The following is a 20,378-nucleotide window of genomic DNA, read 5'->3' as shown; positions in this document are numbered from 1 at the left end:
TAAACTCCTCCGAATAGGCTTGACCGATTCTCATGAAATTTTGTGTGCATATCGGGTAGATCTGAGAATAGAACAACATATATTTTTCATCCCCCTAAATGTTAAGGGTAGTCCACCCCTATTTTTTTTTTAATTTTTAAATATTTTTTTTATGATACAACATTAAAAAATACATACAACCCTCTACGATCAACCCCTATTTTTAAATAGCGTTTAGCGGCAAGACAACGTTTGCCGAGTCAGCTAGTATTAAATATAAAAATGGGTGTCGTTAAGTTAAATTAAGAGCCGCACTTGTGACTTGGGCCAGTGCCAATTCCGAATCAACTAGTTCGCGAAGTGCAATACGCGGAGGATTTAATGTGCCGTTAATTATTACCGCTGTTACGTAATGTGATTCAATCAATTTTATTTAAGCAAGAACCAAGATGGTCCAGTGGGTGGAATACCAATTTTTTTACTAAAAGCGTGTCTTGATGCTGATTCTTATATCCAGAAAAACCATTCATATGATATGATATGAATTCATATGATCACGATGCGTTTAATTTTGATCATAACACGCTTTTTATACCACTGAGGTGGTAAACAATCGTAATTTTAAGCCCTGGAATCTTCTAGAGGCTTAGACTAAATGACAGGATATTATATATATATATATATATATATATATATATATATATATATATATATATATATATATATATATATATATATATACATAAGTAATATACATCCACGGGTTTTTGAACCCATGTCCTTTTTTATTTCTAAAACATGCTATTTTTTAAATCAAGGTAGGCGCTACTCAGCAACTTCATTGAGTTAGACTAACTTAATGTCTCCAACAGAGACGTGAGTCCACCGACTTTTCTTATCTAACGTATGATACAATTTATTTAGTACAAAAAAAAATATATATAACCTCATGATAAACATCAGCTTTCGATTAAATTAAAAATTATTAAAATCGGTACACCCAGTAAAAAGTTATTGCGGATTTTCGAGAGTTTCTCTCGATTTCTCTGGGATTCCATCATCAGATCCTGGTTTCCTTATCATAGTACCAAACTAGGAATATCTCCTTTCCAACGAAAAAAGAATTATCAAAATCGGTACATCCAGTAGAAAGTTATGCGGTATAATACAACGTAGGTCGACGAAAAAAGCGTCAAGTAAAAACGCATTATTAGATATAACTCGAAAAGTAGTTGTTAGATCTCAAATAAATTTAAATGGGACCAAATAACACACACCACCTTTGGATCAAAAGAAAATTTGTCGTAATCGCTCACCCAGTCAAAAGTTCTGAAGTAACATATATAAAAAAAAAATATAATAATACAGTCGAATTGAGAACCTCCTCCTTTTTTGGAAGTCGGTTAAAAATTGTAATATAATAAGTTCCAACTAACACTTCCTATGCATTAGACATGAAAAGTTACCATTGAATGATCGGGAATGCTAAACAACTTTTTTTAATTAGGTAGTTGGAACTACTGCGAAATAATTATAAGCACTTCTTCTCTTCTACCTTTCGTGCCCTGGGAGGTCCATAATTATCTTTTGCGCCTATGTTTTGTACCCTCTTCTTTATGGATAGAGAGGCAAATAGCCAGCAGTGGGATGTTACTAACATCGCTTCGTATCATTTGTTATTTGTGATTTTGAAATAAATAAAAGTGCATTTTGGTTTTCTTTATCCTACCTCAATAGAGGCAACTACACAAGAGTTATCTGTAAATGCAATTGTTTCAACAATTGCACATGTATTCCTTCGGTTTCCGAACAGACGTACCGACGTAACGATATTCATTATTATTACTGTAATTGAATTCAATTCTGACGTCATCTGACGTTTGCGTCGATCCCTTACCATTGAAACATGAACTATAAAATATTTGTAGAGTATATAATTATATATTATATTATATTTCCATTTCCAATTTTTCTATCAACATATATAACTAGAAGAATCACATATATTTTCACTTAAGCGGGATTACCGTGATTTTTGTTTTGAAATTTTTATCATTTTAGAGATATTGCAGATAACTACGTGATGACTTACGGGTTGCAACTACCTTTAAATTAAACCAATAACTGTGACCATGGAGAATATAAAAGTAATATTGACTCACAAAATTAATCACAAAGACATACTAAGAAGTAAATCAAGTTTCAAGACAATTAAATATGGGAGGATAATAAATCGGTCCTCCTTGCACAACTTTTTATTTCATCATTACAGCCTATACAGTCCACTTCTGGACATAGGCCTCCACAAGTTTACGTCAAAAATAACGTGAACTCATGTGTTTTGCCCATAGTCACCACGCTGGGCAGGCGGGTTGGTGACCGCAGTACTGGCTTTGTCGCACCAAAGACGCTGCTGCCCGTCTTCGGCCTGTGTATTTCAAAGCCAGCAGTTGGATGGTTATCCCGCCATCGGTCGGCTTCTTAAGTTCCAAGATGGTTGTGGAACCTTGTTATCCCTTAGTCGCCTCTTACGACACTCACGGGAAGAGAGGGGGTGGCTAAATTCTTTAGTGCCGTAGCCATACAGCACTTTTTATTTATACAGCTTTAATTTAAGTTTTCATCAAATACCTATCAAAGAATAAAATAAAACCAATCTGTTCCATTCATTAGGGAACGGATGCAAAAGAGCATTCGGTATAAAGAAAATACGATTACGAATTTTCCTCTAACGAGTTCATCGATGAATTGGAAGGTTTTTTTTTTCACGGCTAATTATATACAAACTTCGTACCTGACTTTGTCTTTTGTTTTCTTTTATATATTCACCATGAAGATTTTAATTTAAAATATGGACATTTTATAAATTAAAGAAGATATACGCTATAAAACGTCGTACTATTACTGACTGGGTAATAAAAATATAAAAGTTATGGCTGTAAGAATTGCACGTTATGTTTTTTATAATTTTTTTTTAATACACGTGATTACTTGGTTAGTATAACTGAGGTAGGGCACAGCAGGAATTTCCTGCTTAAAATACGGAGCAGCCCGACTGGGGTAGTACCTCGACCTTACAGAAGATCACAGCAAAATAATACTGTTTTCAAGCAGTATTGTGTTCCTGTTGGTGAGTAAGGTGACCAGAGCTCCTGGGGGGATTGGGGATTGGGTCGGCAACGCGCTTGCGATGCTTCTGGTGTTGCAGGTGTCTATAGGCTACGGTAATCGCTTACCATCAGGTGAGCCGTAAGCTTGTTTGCCGACCTGGTGACATATAAAAAAATAAAAATAGTAGTGGTCAGTTAGCATTGACCGGTTTTTGGGTAGCAATAGAGAATATTAATACCGACACGCTTAATCGTTTATGTCTTTTTATGGGTGTTGGGTGTAGGTAAATTGATGCTTTTTTGCTATCCGAAAACTGTGAAGGGCTTGTCATATTCTATTTAAATTTAAACGAGATGTAATGAATAGTTTTTGAGTTGTCTCATATAAAGGAGAGGAAGTCGTGAATATCTATTACTGCCATTATTAGTAAGTTAGTGGATTCTAATACTAATCAGAGTAAGACTTAAGAATATTAAAGTAAACGTATTTATGAAGAGCAAAGTTAAACACTTTTAATGAAGAATTCATATATTTATCAGCTCAACACAAATCAATACAGCTAAAATTCTCGACGACACAGCTAATCGAGAACCACTTCGATAGATCCGTGCTTATATCGCACGCTCGCCACTGCGCCAGGTGTAAGTCTCACAACTATATTTTTTAGTCTTTCGTTACAATAGGGTATTATTATTTTTTTCATAATGTTTATTTGAAATAAGAACACCAAAGGGGTTGCCATTTGTAAACAAACAAACTTGTAGATTAATGACTAAAAAATACACCGAAAATGAAATTAATTTGAAATACATATCTTACATACAAAGAGAACTTTTTCATATTTTTGTGTATATGGATTTCCTGTACGTTACCGTTCGTTAAGGTTTCAAGTAGCGGCTTGTTCCAAACTTTACTCAACTAGTTATTTTGAATTTGTTTTTACGTCAATAGATATTTTAGTTATCGGTTGTGAACGTACCGTAACTTTGTATTTTTAATTTATTTTATTTATTTATTATTATATGATTATAAATATCCATCAGAGGTGAGTGAGGTGACCAAAGCTCCTGGAGGGATTGGGGGTTGGGCCGGCAACGCTACTTAATTTGCTTACAATCAGGTGAACCCTAGCCTTGTTTGCCGAAATAGTTGTATAAAAATAAACACAATTAATGAAGAAATATTTAACGGTTCGAAAAATCATGGTAGGGGTATGCCCTGATTGAATGTTTGCTCATCTTCGCGATATATATAGTGCATGGCAACATAACGTTTCTGTACCTCTGAGATATTTACACTTATCTACATCTAACTAACTTTGAGATCTTGAACATTGATGACACAGTTATAACTGTGTTTAATAGATTTATCGGAATATGATTGAGATAAATTTAATTTGCAGTTGTTTGAACTTTTTTAAATTTATTTTTATCTTGTTTGATTTACTTGTATTTTTATGAGTTTTTTCAAATAAAAGAATAATACTAATGTAAGTCAATAACATAATAAAATCAAAACCTTTTAGATTAGACGTCAAAATCAAAATCAAAAATAACTTTATTCAAACAGACCTCAATCCTTCTCCTATATGGGGAAAGATGCCTATGTCCAGCAGTGGGATATTACAGGCTGAAGCAACAAGCAAAGAGACTTCAAAAGACCTGCGAATCGTCACCTTACAAATTAAAATTTTATTTATCGTTAAAAGTGAGCTATTTTCAAATGCTATTTTAGTATAATTTAGTTTAGTTCAAACTTGCGAATTATAACCCAATTTATTACGTTACAATAACATTGTAAGTAAAATGTCAATAAACTGTTGGCAATGTACATACATTTGGCTAAGGTTGGCTATACTGAGTAAAATTTGTTTTTGGGTTGGTGTAGCTTTGTACGTTACTTTTAATTTAAGTATCACGTCATTTTTTGGAGATACTCTTGGATTTGTATTAACTGAAGATTTAAATTACTACTTTGCGTTTATTTAAAAATCACATCATAAACTTTATTGACATCTGGCTTATTTAACCCTAGCTGTGTCTGCGATTTCGTTCGGGTGGTATTTAACTAAAAAGTGTAAAAAAAGCTATTGTTCAGTTCGCAGAGTTATAAAATAAATAAAATTCTAAAGTAAAAGTAGCCTAAGTTACTTCTTATTACATCAGCTATCTTCCGTTTCAGAGATTAGCTGGAACAAACAGACGAGAGACGAAAATTGCAAAAAATGTCGTAATGGTATATATTGTACCGTGTATAAATCCTTATGCATTTGGTATAGCCTTTCCTAAAGTGGGTGATAAAGCGCCCATGTGGGCGCTACAGACCTAAAGGGGGGGGGGAGCCCTAGAAAAAAATGGGAGCATTATGTAGAGGCTTGGGGGTGATTTGTAATTTAATCTACGAGGACTCTTAGACAGCCACTGAGCTCTCGACTCTCGACTACAACTTGTGAACATCAACTAATATTAATTAATAGACTGCTCAAACTAACTCGGTTCGATATTTCTCTCTGCGTAGTCTATATGAATATCCATCCACATGTAAACACATGAGTTCATGCCATTTTTGGCGTGAACTTGTGGAGGCCTATGTCCAGTAGTGGACTGCGAAAGGCTGTTGTGATGATGATGATGAGTCCATATATCCGTCTGTTTAATTGAATAAATAAATAAAAAAAAATATGTCAATTGGTCACTGCGTTTCGAACACAAACAAAAAGAAATAAAAATGCAACAAAGATAATGTCGCATTTTAATAGTTATTAATATTCCTAGATAGGTCATTTTCGTAGGTAAAAGATCGCGGACAATCACGTTTTAACAAGTTTTTGGTAATAACTCTTTGTTGTATTTGCCTACTGCCAACATTTGCGAACCACCTTGACTTCAGCGAACCATACCAGCAGGCTTACTTCCCAATCTCACAAAAACACGAATTCAATACAGTTCCAGTTCCAATCTGTAATATTTTGGTACTCTTGACCAAATCGAGCTTTCAATTGACCCTGTTTGACCAAAATAATTTCAAACAACTCCTTGCTGAGGCGATAACATTTTTTAAACTCCTCATCACTCATAGCGAACGCATTATCGGCATTACGCGCCATTCTTCTAAGATTCCGCCTTGTCTTATATCTATCTCTAATATGTTAAAAATAAGCGCCAGTCGTGCCATTATCTCAATAAAAAACACTTTAAGATACACAATCGAACACTAAAAAGTTAACTTTATTGAAATGAGTAAATTCGATCCCAAACACGATTTCCAAGTCGATATGTCAACGTCACAATATTTTCAAGAGTGCAAAAAATGTATAAGATCGAGAAATCCCAATTTCTATTAGTTACATAAAATTCCACTGTAAGTGAGTCAAATCGTGCGCTAGTGTAGCGTTCAAGAGTACCGATTGACAAGTTTTCGATCGCAATCCTAAATTTCAAATAGGATTGAGTTTCATGAGTAAGCCTGCTGGATATTTTGAACTTGGAAATACCAGACTGGGTGTTAGATCCGTTTTCAAATATCAACACAGCAATATCACATCAGCTGGAAGAAGGACTTATAGAATTGACAACGGACAAGGAAATAAAAATCAAGTACAAAAATGGCTAACAAAAATTTTGGCCACAAAAAACCGATCTCGCAATTGTTCCATGGATTGTGGTTAATTGTTTAACGATTCTTGATAGCCTTTCCATCATCACATTTGTGTGGAAGTGGATTTAGTGCTGTGGCAACGCTGTTTACTAAAAAGAGGAATTGTTTGCATGTTGCCGAACGTAGCGAATTGCGTCTGTTCCTGAGTAAATTGGAACCTGATATCAACAAACTTATTAAGCAGTATCAGATTCATCCTTCACATTAGTTTTATATATATATATATATATATATATATATATATATATATATATATATATATATATAAAAGAATCGATTATGTTTGTTTTATTTTGAATAAAAGATACTCTGTCTAAATACTATAAAGTTGCGTTTCAATAATCATTCTCATTGGCAGATGTAGCCCGTAAGGGTTAACTTGCTCATTCTTACGATTTTATTTTTCTGTTCGCTTGGAACCGAATATGAAATCAATCAAAAATTTCGATCTAACGGGTACATCGTTCCATATCTTAATTGGCTAGAGCACCGACATGGTCAGTCGGAGATGCAGGTTCGATCCCGCTGGAACGATCGATTTTTGATATGATATTAAAAAATGTTTAGAATTCCCTAATGTGTGGGTAACACAAAAATAAAATCGTACGAATATGAAAGTTGTTCAATAAAATCTCTTCAAGGTAAATTGTCTCCTAATTTTAACCAAGGTTTTCTTTTTCAGATCTGGATATTTGGCGACGTCTGGTGTTCGGTATGGCTAGCCGTGGATGTATGGATGTGCACTGCCTCTATCCTCAATCTCTGCGCCATATCCTTGGACCGTTACTTGGCTGTGACTAGACCCATGAGCTACCCTAGCGTAATGAGTAAGAAGAAGGCCAAGTTCTTGATAGCTGGTCTTTGGGTGCTGTCGTTTGTCATCTGCTTTCCACCGTTAGTGGGATGGAAGGATAAAAAGGTAAGATTCGGTTAGATAATTTTTAGTTTCACCAAATGATTCAAACACAAATAAAAAAAATTATTTCTATGGGCTCCCGTATAAAAAAACTACTTACCGAGATTGTAGTTTAAAACTCCGGATAATTTGGCGACGTTGTAGACGCCACGGTAATAATAACTAATAAACGCTTCACGCTCAACGGCCCTCAGTAGGATTTTGTCCTGTGTCTGGAGTCCGCAAACACACACTATATACGCACAAACGCTCAGATAACGACAAACATCTATATGGCCGATACAAATGTTTGTCATATGCGGAGATCGAACCCGCGACCTGTATTCTGCTGTGAAGTACCTGTATAAAAATTTACTATAAGACGCCTTTTTAAATATATACTCGTATATATCTAATATATAAAATTCTCGTGTCGCGGTGTTTGTTGTTAAACTCCTCCGAAACGGCTTGACCGATTCTCATGAAGTTTTGTATGCATATAGGGTAGGTCTGAGAATCGAACAACATCTATTTTTCATACCCCTAATTTGTTGGGGGGGGGGTATTAAGGGTAAGCCCTTAATCCTCCCCCCCCACCCATCCGCATAAGATATATGGCAAAACAACTTTTGCGGGGTCGGCTAGTAAAACTATAAAAAATAAGTACACAATACCACACCGAATCTTACGATCAAAGAATTACTGTCTTTAAAAAAATAATAGCAGTAATACGCCCACCGCTCTGTGGATACGATCTATTTTAGATTTTTTCTTTCATATCTTAAATAATGAAAATGTTATGAAATAATTTTTATGTCGGTAATAAGAAAATATACTTTATACAATATCTATTATAATAGTATTTTATTACGAGATTCTTTTGAGACGAATTATGGTAACGATGTCTTGTACTTTCCAGTTATATTTATATATTTTCTTTTATATTAAGTTATTCTTGATATTTTATACTCGTGAAATAATGTCCGTGCTGTTTAACATACATTTACTGACTGTTTCTTTTAAAACATCAAACTTGCATACATATATTAATAGAGTCACTATATAAATAATTGTGTTTGCTCGCAAACGAAAAAAAAAACCGACTTCAGTTACATCGACAAGTAAAACGACGGTACACGGAAAAATAATCAAGTAAATACGTGTTATCAAAGATTATTCAAAAAGTAGTCATCAAATGTCGATCAAATTTAAATGAAAACACATAACAAGCATCAGCTTTCGATTAAAATGATCATCCAAATCGGTTCACCCAGTGAAAAGTTACACGGTATAATACAACGTAGGTCGACGAAAAAAAATAGTCAAGTAAATACACATTATTAGATATAACTCGAAAAGTAACTGTCAAATCTCAATTAAATTTAAATGGGACCACATAACACGCACAATCTTTCGATAAAAAAAGTAACATGCATAAAAAAATACAATCGACTTAAGAACCTCCTCTTTTTCGGAAGTACCTATCGGTTAAAAACACATTAAATATACGCTTCAGAGTGTAATATTCCACTACTGGGCTCAGGCCTCTTTCCCCATGTAGGAGAAGGGTCAGAGCTTAATCCACCACGCTGCTCCAATGCGGGTTGGTAGATATAATTATTCCCTACTATGAGTAACGATCGCTATCAGGTGTACATGATAACAACCGGGACCGACGGCTTAACGTGCTCTCCGAGGCACGGTGGGAAGACCCACAAGGACTGCACAAACATCCAGACCACGGCAAACATATGTATGGTTAATGCAAAGGTTTTCATGTGCGGGGATCGAACCCGCAACCGTCAGCGCAACAGCCACAAATCAGTTCTGTGACTGTTGCGCCAACGTGGCGTTCTCCTTAATATTGCTTAAATGACGTCGACTACATTGATAGTGTTGCTTTATTTTTCATATCAAATCAAATCAAAATAACTTTATTCAAATAGGCTTAAATAGCACTTTCGAATCGTCATTTTAAAAATCAAAATTTTAAAAGTGATTATTATATTTATATTTTCGATTCGGATGTAACTTCTGCGGAGAAGAATCAAAAAGATACTCCGCAATTTCTGTTATTAATTGTGTTTTAGAAATTAGTAATATCTGGCATGAAATACAGCGTCATAAAGTCCACACATCTTCATCAACTACCCTATGAAAAAAATCTCATAAAACATGGACAAATGCAGACCAAATTCCCATACCGAGTTATAAGAATCTATCAGATCTCATTGACTCCCATAATCCTGTTGTGTTTTATGAGATTTTTTCCATAGGGTATGTAATCCTTCACCGACTAATATGCTTTTTCAATTAATTTATTTTTAATAAACATTTTAAATTACTTTGAGATGTAAATTCGTCAGTTTTTTTCTTTCTTTGAGAACACACACACTTATATTCGATAAAGTTAAATCAATATCAACAGAGACCTCACAAATCCTATTTTATGCATGGCCTTAGGCATTAAACTAATGTTACAATTCGAGCCATATTTAGAATAGATTCGATAGTGATTCGATATTAAATTAGGTCGACTTTACTCGTATTACAATTTTTAACTATTTCATAAGAATTGTTGTACATATTTAATAATTAGCGTTTTTTTGTTACTGGTAACTAATATGAAAATAGTTTTTACTGAGGAGTTTTACTTACAATTTAATCTGTTATAATTTTAATTAGCTCTGTCCCGCGATAACACACGGTTAAAAGACTTACTTATTTTTTTTAAGCCTTATCTGAGTAACTCAGTGTCTCGCGGTTTCACATGCGTTGTTAATATAGCCTGTAACCTTGGTACACGAGCTATCCAACATAGAAATATTTTTTCAATTCGAACAAGTGGCTCTCGAGATGAGCGCTCTTAAACAAACAACTTTTCAGATTTATAATATTAGTATACGCTTCAGCCTGTAATATCCCTCTGCTAGGCATAGGCTTCTTTTTCTATGTGGGAGAAGGACCAGAGCTTAATCCACCATGCTACTCCAATGTGATTTGTGTGAAATTAATCTTTGCCGTGGTTTAGGGATTTGTCTTATGTATTAGTATTTCCGGTCCCCCGACAAAGGAGTAAATCCTAGTGGAGGCTGTTAAGTATGAAGCGATTATGTATTATTTATTCACATCTTCCACAGCCAGAAGAAGAAGACCTCATGTGGTCCATAAACCCTCCTTGTCCATGGACCTGTGAACTCACCAACGACGTTGGCTACGTCGTTTATTCAGCTCTTGGTTCCTTCTACATCCCAATGTTCGTGATGCTGTTTTTCTATTGGAGGATATACAAAGCTGCCGCGAGAACGACCAAAGCGATTAATCAAGGCTTTCGGACTACTAAAGGTACTGGTAAGGTACTGGTAAGCATCTTGGTAAAATTGTTTTTTAAATAGTTCATTCTTGATTTGGAAACAATTTTATTGAGTAAGCGACTTAATTGTAGTTAGTATTATAATCAAATAAGCCTATTACATTATTGACGATTTCATTATGCTTGTTGTGTGATCAATTATGGAGATTCTTTCTTAATAAACGCCATTATCTAAGGAACGAACTATTAAAAAAAAATCTCTTAAAAAAATTAAGTTACGGATCATTAGGATTTAATCTTCTAAAGACAACGTCAATGCAATTATTGTACTTATGTTTAAAAAATATATTTTATCCTGTAAATTTTTCCCTGTTAAATAAAAGCACAACGCCTCTTGAGGAAAATACTGAGATTAATCCACAGGGCTCCTTCGCTAGATAGAGACAATTTATGTCTAAGAATTTAATACGAATCCCGTTTATTTTTACGTAAAAACTCGACAAAAAATTTAATTTTTTATAAAGCTTTTTCTTGATATGATCCACGGAGTACATTTTGGTTTTTTGTATGAGATCATCTTCGAAATAAAATTTTGTGTTTTTGTGTTGTCAAGTTTTTGATTTTTTTTTCTTAATCCACCACGCTGCTCCGCTGCAGTTTGGCAGATATCTTCTCTAATATGACTAACGATTGCTATCAGGTTATGATAACAACCGGGACCGGCAGCTTAACGTGCTCTCCGAAGCACGGTGATAGACCCACAAAGACATTCAAACCAAAAAGAATTAACTATTTATATTTGTGCAAATAGAAATATCCATCCCGAGCGGAAATCGAACCCACAAACTGTCGGTGTTTAGGCGCCTTCACAGACCACTACACCAGAACGGTTGTTACCAACTTGTAAGGGAAATATTTTATTATTAATAATTCTATTTACTTTGTTTTAATAAAAGGATTAGGCAGCAGGTTCGATGACAACCGCCTCACGTTACGGATACACAGAGGACGGGGGTCCGCCAGACCCCACGGGTCACCTCTCTCCACGGCCTCTAACCACTCTACCAGTACTTCACTAAGCGTATCACCCGAGAGGTTGAGAAGGTCAGTAGCACCACTTATATATCATAATAATAATTTATAAAAAAAAATTTAGAACACACATCGATCATCATCATTTCAGCCTATTGCGGTCCACTTCTGGACATGGGCCTCCACAAGTAACACACTAATGTGCGTTGCCCATAGTCACCACACTGGGCAGGCGGTGGTGACCGCAGGGCTGGCTTTGTCGCACCTAAGTCTTTTGTGCCGTATGGCTACGGCATCAAATAATATAGCCACCCCCTCTCTTCCCGCGGGTGTCGTAAGAGGCGATTAAGGGATAACTCAGTTCCACTACTACCTAGGAACTTAAAAAGCCGACCGGTGGCGGGATAACCATTCAACTGCTAGCTTTAAAATACACAGGCCGAAGACGGACAACAGCGTCTTTGGTGCGACATCGATATACTATGAAAATTAAACTGCTTTTAATGAATGTTAAATATTTATTTCAATTTACAAAATGTAAAATGTGATTCACTTTCAAGAGATTCCTCAAAGAAGATTTGTTTTCCTGAACGTTCGTCAATTTGCTATAAGTTTTATTAATGACTTAATACTGATTAAAGATTGGGATTGATAAAATCGTTCAAAAACTGAATACCCCACTTAAACCACAAAGAGGTATTATTTAATAAATTGTTACCGCGCTTTTCAAGAAATTTTACCGTAAGGTCAAGTGTGAGAAGTGTCACTTGAACTTCGTCCCCCAACAGATTGGAAATTTTATAATTCATTATAGGCATATTGTTTTAAGGGCTTTCGTAAAATGCGTTTGATGTTCGTTTTCAAACTACAAGTAAGATACAAGATAATGACGAGAATTTTCAAAAATTAATGATTAATAAACTCAAATAGAGATCCCTCTCTGTTTCTTCACAGATAGATAACAGAAGGTTATCGTCATCATTTCAGCCTATCACAGTCCACTGCTGGACATAGGCCTCCACAAATTCATGCCAAAAATGGCGTAAACTCGTGTGTTTTGTCGATAGTCACCACGCTGGGCAGGCGGGTTGGTGACCGCAGGGCTGGCTTTGTCGCACCGAAGACGCTGCTGCCCGTCTTCGGCCTGTGTATTTCAAAGCCAGTAGTTGGATAGTAATCCTGCCATCGACCGGCATTCTTTAATATTTGTAGAGCTTTTTATCAGATATTTATTTAGAAATTATGTGGTCACATCAAAAGCAACAAAATTTAAATGCCATTAATTAATTTTTAATCGTCACCTGTGACTACTGTTTGTAAAGGTCAAACAGATATTTTAGTTTGTATTGTATTTCTCTGGACATTACAGAGATTTATTATACTGATTAAGTGTAAAATATTTATTTAATTAAAATTATCTCTGTAGAATTGAATCATGGAGATTGAAGATCATAATAATATTACAGGCATTCTAGTGCGAGACGTGCTCACGAAAAGGTCAAAATATCAGTATCCTATCCATCATCAGAACAAATCTGTCCAGCTCACGAGAACTCCAGGTCACCTAGTAGATCACCAAGCCCATCTCTATATGCAGTTTACTACGAAAGGGATGGAAGAGAATTGACAGAGAGTAGATTAAAGGTTAGACCGTCTCATCACCTATCACCAACACCGTTTTATGATGAAGATGATGATAAACCAAGGACAAGGAAAATGGGAAGAAGGAATATAAAAGCACAGGTAATATAACGATATGAAAGTAGCAAAAGATTTTTTTTTGTAATTGGTAAAGTACCTTACAAAAACGGTTACGGCTATATAATATACGGCTAAACGGCGGTTACGGCTATATATAACATAAAATCACAGCTATGGTAAATATACTAGCCAGAGATTTGCGGGAAAATCGGGGAAAGGGTCGGCAACGCGCTTGCAATGCTCTTGGAGTTTCACAGGCTATGCTATCTGCAGCTTCATCAGGCGTACCGTACGCTTATTTGCCACCCAATATCAGAGTTCAGATATCAGAGTTCGAGTTCACTTTTCATTCCCTTCCTACAATTTCCAACCAAGCGTTTGACGTTTATTTTATTTAGATTATGCATGTTATAGTATATCAATGCTCAATGATGATTTTAGAGTATCTAACTAGTAAATGACTGTTCTTCTTACTAGGTGAAACGTTTTCGAATGGAAACCAAAGCAGCCAAAACCCTGGGCATAATAGTCGGAGGATTCGTGTTCTGCTGGCTGCCATTCTTCAGCGTGTACGTCGTGCGAGCGTTTTGCGGAGACTGTGTGACGCCCATCGTCTTCTCGGTGCTGTTCTGGCTTGGATATTGCAATTCTGCGATAAATCCTTTGATATATGCGCTGTTTTCTAAAGACTTTAGGTATGAAAACATGTCAAAGTATTATCAGCTTCGTGTTTTATAGCCTATGTCACTTTTGAGTAATATAGCTTTATAATTAGAAACATATTTTTTTAAATAAATAAATGGTTATGTATATGTTACATTTGAATAAAACACACATTTGTACTGGACAATAAAATAAAACACTTTTTCCTTGTTTAGTTAGATTATAAATAAAATTTGTGAAATGATGTTGGATTCTTACACTTTCAATAAAAACTTGTTAAACAGACTCCAAGTCCAAGGCATAGGTTTTTTTTTAAAATATAGATATATAATTGACGCCAAGACAAAAGTATAAACTGTAGTACAAAGTATATCTTCACATTCGTTTCAGGTTCGCCTTCAAACGTATAATATGCAAGTGCTTCTGCGCTGGCAACGGTTCGAGGAGGGAATCGGCCGCTGAAGAAGTGACTCGCCGCCGACCACCTCACTCGCACTCACACTCACACTCGCTAGAAGACGACTGCACCATAATAAATACGAATGCGAGGTCAGTTACTTTAAATTTATTACCATCGATAGTTTGCAAACAGTATTGGAAACCGTAAAATTGTGAACGTCCATAACGACTAGCATGATGGCCAAGTTTGTAGCGACCCTCCTTTCTGCTCCGAGTGTTGTGGGGTCGATTTCCGCAAGAGCCTGAGTATAATGAATACGTATTTGTATTTATTTAAATATGTATTGTTTTTATGTATATTTACCAAAAAAATTGCAAAATTAGCTATAACAGTCAGATGTTACGTATAACACAAGCATTCAGTTGCTTACCGTAGTAACACCGCGTGTGTATGTTATAAGATATTCATTATTTATTTATTTATAATGGAGACCACACCACGATCTATTGGAATTGCCTGCGGAGGTGTTGGAACGCATGTAATGATAGACAAGTGCAGTTTTTTGAACCAGTAGGCGAATTTTTATTAATTAAATATTCATCACATCATCATCATCATCATCACAGCAGCCTTTCGCAGTCCACTACTGGACATAGGCCTCCACAAGTTCACGCCAAAAATGGTGTGAACTCATGTGTTTTGCCCATAGTCACCACGCTGGGCAGGCGTGTTGTTGACCGCAGGGTTTATTGAATATTAATTGATAAAAATAAAATACCTTTATATATATAGAGACGAGTCTGAAGTACTTTTAAAACTAGCAGAATAAAGTATTTCTTAAATTTTTATGTGTCGTTCTAAAACATGTTATTTTTAAATTTCAGATGACGTCAACCCGTGCGACGGCAAAACGCCCAGTTCCAGGCTACCGTCGCATGTATGTAACAACAAAACAGACTTTCATATTTCCAATTTAAATGTGTGTGTAAAAATGTGTGTTGTAAATTAAATTGTTATAATTATAGATATAAGAAAATTTGTGTATGAACAAAACATTACAGTAATATGTGTGTGTAAATTATGTATTATGAAAATGTACCTAAACTGATATAAATGCTATATTTTATCTGTATCCGTTTGGATTTATATTATTTTTTGACTAAAAATAAGCATATTGATTTGATATTTTTGATTATTTGACATTAAGTATATGTTGGTCTCATTGAACAGTTGCTGATAAAGCTTTTGATGTATAATGGTATCCAATAGATTAAATATTATAAAAATATTTTTAATTTTCTAATGTTTACGCGAATTTCACTCATTATAATGACACAATTTTTTCGGATTCAGACGAAGGACTAAAGTAGTCCTCCCGTGTCCATGGTTGCTGTAAAGTATCCGAAACGTCGGGCATGTAAAAAACCGAATAAACCGCGATAAAATCCGAAAAAATTGTTTCAATATTTTTAATTTTTATCTCAAAAGTCTAACAGCAACTTTATTAGTTATATTTGAACAAACCCTTTATTTATTTGATTAAGTTAGCAGATGAAATGATTACTTCTAATTGAGTTAGTAATTTATTATCAAGTAATTTTCTAGTCAGTCTATATTCATGTTGATATATAAAGATTTGTTTTTATGTAGTTCATAATAATATTAATTTTCTGAGAAGACTGTTCTAAAATATCTAATTTTAAATTCTATTTGAATATAAAGAGCTTGATAATTTAGAAATATCATCAAATAGTCAGAATTTGTTTTCAAATGTAGGTATACTATCAAACGTTTGTTTTGATTATTTATTTTTGCAAAAAAAACGTACCATATATATATTTTATTAGGTCAGCAAACAAGCGTACGGCTTACCTGACGGTAAGCAGTTTCCCTAGCTTATAGACGCGTGCAACACTTTAAGTATCGCAAGCGTGACCTGCCCCAGGAGCTCTGGTTGCCGTATTCACCACGGTAACATAACACTGCTTGATAGCAGAACTTTAGCTGTGATCTACTGTAAGGTCGATATATTTCCCCAATCGACCCGCTCCAAAGTTTGCTGCCCTACATCAGTTAAAAGATAAAATATAAATAATAAACATTTAATGAGCATTTAATAATTTTGTATGCCTTATTTTTTTATTTTTGTACTGAACAAATCTATTTTTTTGTTCGCGATCCTTGCACGATACGCAAAGCAATCCCCACGTTGTCACCGAGCGTTCAATAGTCATGCTTGTAACGGCAATACTATGGATTAATTCCATCTGAAAATGGCTGAACTTAATTTCCTTTAAGATTTGTATTGAATTTCGTATTAAACGTAACAAAGACACCATTAAAAAGTCTCTTTCTTAATTTTTACGTTAAAATAAAACGCTTATTCAGTTTTATATTTTTATTTTTCAAAATCTGTCAAGATTGTCAAACAGAGCTTAATATTGCCACATGCAAAAAGTTTTATAATAGGTAAGCTTAAATGTAATGGAAGGCGAAGGAGTTAATAACTAAGATTTTATCAATAACATCTTCCATAGTAAAATATACTTATGTGTATCTCATGTCCTGTATATACTTTGATTAGTAAACACTACACTCATAAAACCAAGAACAAATGCAGACTAAATTCTTATACTGAATTATGAGAGTCTAAAAGATTAGAATTTGGTCTACATTTGTACATATTTTTAGTTTGGGGAAAAACGACAAAGAGACAAGACTATACGTCTTATACGTCAGTTTTTCATTTATCTTATGTGTAAAAAAATATAATAAGCATAAAAACGAAATTTCTTCGAATTGGCAAATGCGAGACTGTAAAGTCTACTTTTTTTTGGAACTGTCTTATTTAGTAAACAAACCCCTGTCAATATGTAATTCACGTTTTTTCCGCATTTATCACTCACTTTCAAAAACATTAACTTACAGACATTTGTAAAACTTCACTTATTATTTATTTCGCTAAAAAGAAATATCAATTTATCATTTTAAATACATAAAAATTATTAAAATACGAATTTCGACAGTACAGATAATTAATATTTTTGAATATGACATTTCATTGTAAGGCAAATAGGGATGTGGTCATAATATTTTAAAAGGTGAATGAGTATAAGCTAATAAACAATATGAGCGATAAAATAGGCCGTTTTCTTTACCTATATTTTACATTTTCACGAAACATAATTTGTTAATAAGTTATAAAACAATTGAGTGTGATGTATTCGTGCATCTGACACAGTTACATTATAAGGACTAATAATTACTAATCGAAGTGTAAATAAGGGTTTACCTACCTCAATTGCTATTAAAAATGCTAGTCAAAAATAGTTCATTTATTATTTATTTGTTTTTTAATCACAGCGTAGTAAAATTTTACTTCAAATAAGATAGTGTGTGTATATTTTAACATGGTATGTCTAAACATTTAATTTTTTTTCGTGCAAAAACCTTTTTTAATTTCAAATATAATTAAATATACGAATTCTTCCTTTAAACATAAATTGTAATATTACATTTAAAAATCTTATAAAAATATTTAATATGTCAGCATAATATTATTAACATTGTTAGTTTATAAATCGTCTATTGCCAAACGTAAAATTGTAAACTATTAGTATTCATTATTGGTAATCAAACATGTATGTTTTATATATCAAGTCATTATTTTACTTTATATGACGTGAATTAAAAATAATACTTAACTGAACTGACTCAGCCTATACACACAGCCATCACACAGCTGGGCAAAGCCTTATCCTAGAAAAAGGAGAAGGGTTAGAGCTTAATCTATTATGCTACTTCACTAAGGGTAAGCAGAAATTTCTACCAGGAGTAATGAATGCTATTCGGTTTCTTATAATATGAATAACATATAGATGTAAATTTGTCACCAGTTTACAATTTAACGGCTTATGATAGACAGTTTACAAACTGAAAATGTTTAGAATAATACGATGATAAATATTAAAAAAACTAAAGATCTTAACGTTCCTCGAAGTATATTGTCGGTGTTTTCAATGTTCTACCATTCGTTAGTCGAACGCTGTATATTATCTGTCAAAAATATAAATGTTATGTACAAATATACGATATGTTGCTAAATTATTCTAGTTTTATTTGTTATTAAATTAAATCATTATCATCATTTCAGCCTAATACAGTCCACTGCTGGACATAGGCCTCCTCAAGTTCGCACCAAAAATGGCGTGAACTCACGTGTTTGGCCCATAGTCACCACGCTGGGCAGGCGGGTTAGCAGTTGGATAGTTATCACGGTGACCACAGGGCTGGCCCTGTCGAACCGAAGACGCTGCTGCCCGTCTTCAGCCTGTGTATTTCAAAGCTAGCAGTTGGATGGTTATCCCGCCATCTATCGGCTTTTTAAGTTCCAAGGTGGCAGTGGAATACCGTGTTATCCCTTAGTCACCCCTTACGACACCCACGGGAAAAGGGGATGGTATATTCTTTACTGCCGTAACCACACAGCATGAATAATTAAACATGAGAACAATATAAAAAAATATACTAAGAAAACCAAACCGAAAAGTAAAAAATTGAAATATAATATTTTAAAAAGAAAAATTAAAGGAAAACAAATTGTAATTAATTTATAATGACAACATTTTTCAAGTACCTACACAATATTGTTTTAATAATATACCACATAATAGTGTTTTCCTAAGCAGTTTTTTTCCTAAATGAATTACGATATACCTAAAATATCCATTATTCTAAACTATATTATATTGACAAATTAGTCAACATTCAACCTATAAATATATAAATCAAATTCTTTAGATTAATATTGTAAAAAATAAATAGAAACAAAAACATTTGTAAGAAAATCATTAAAATCAAACACTCACAGTTATCACGACAACATAATCTGTGCTCGCTGGTCTATCAGACGTCAGTACGTCTACCATGAGTTTTTGTTACAAACGCACATGACATAACTACAGTAGTAAACGTAGAAACGCAACAGGAATAGTTATCTATACCATACCTATTATGAGTATTTCTAAATTTCACTATAGAGTCTATCGAGCACTCGATAAGACTTATAGTTTTAAATCCGTTATATTGGTATTAGTTACTAATATCTTTATCTCTTTCTTCCGTATAGAAAAAAGAAAGAGTAAACATGATGACTTTCGAATGAAGTGAGGTCTAAACGAAGTTTAAAATAATCCGACAAAAATGCAAAGCAGCATATTACAGTGTATTCATGCGAGCTCAAGAACTTCTAAATTTTTTCAATTTATTCCGTCAGTTTAAATGTCTAACTTAAGTTGTGGACAAACACTTGTGAACTAATCATATTGTTTAATTGTTATACAATAATTCTAAAACAACAAAATATAAAAAATGAGAACTAATGCTTCCCAGTTCGAACTTATGGTGGATTATATGAAAAAGTAAGTGTTTATTTAAGTGTTATGGTTATTTATTCCTTTCTTTATTAACGTAAATCGTGATCATAATTTTATAAATAAATTGTATAATTTGTATTTTATTATTATATTATTTCGTAAATTGAATATAGAAAATAATACTGTTATATCGTAAATTGTGTTTTAGGAACGGGGCTATGTTCTACCAAATATAATGCAATTAAATAGTAT

General features: G+C 33.9%; 1 protein-coding gene across 1 annotated transcript in view; it reads left to right on the top strand.

Annotated features, from left to right (window-relative positions):
• Nucleotides 1-15,731, top strand: part of LOC123665161 (octopamine receptor Oamb) — a 46,371-nt gene extending 30,640 nt beyond the window's left edge. Inside the window, exons 3-9 of the mRNA XM_045599506.1 lie at nt 7,430-7,666; nt 10,783-10,993; nt 11,912-12,059; nt 13,454-13,730; nt 14,166-14,383; nt 14,742-14,900; nt 15,636-15,731. Coding sequence (XP_045455462.1) covers nt 7,430-7,666; nt 10,783-10,993; nt 11,912-12,059; nt 13,454-13,730; nt 14,166-14,383; nt 14,742-14,900; nt 15,636-15,639 — 1,254 coding nt within the window. The 3' untranslated portion in view covers nt 15,640-15,731. The remainder of the gene's footprint in view (nt 1-7,429; nt 7,667-10,782; nt 10,994-11,911; nt 12,060-13,453; nt 13,731-14,165; nt 14,384-14,741; nt 14,901-15,635) is intronic.
• The last annotated feature ends 4,647 nt before the right edge of the window (nt 15,732-20,378 follow it).

This window comes from Melitaea cinxia, chromosome 23 (assembly GCF_905220565.1).
Source record: "Melitaea cinxia chromosome 23, ilMelCinx1.1, whole genome shotgun sequence".
NCBI classification, from domain to species: domain Eukaryota; kingdom Metazoa; phylum Arthropoda; class Insecta; order Lepidoptera; family Nymphalidae; genus Melitaea; species Melitaea cinxia.
This window is presented reverse-complemented; position numbering and strand designations above follow the sequence as displayed.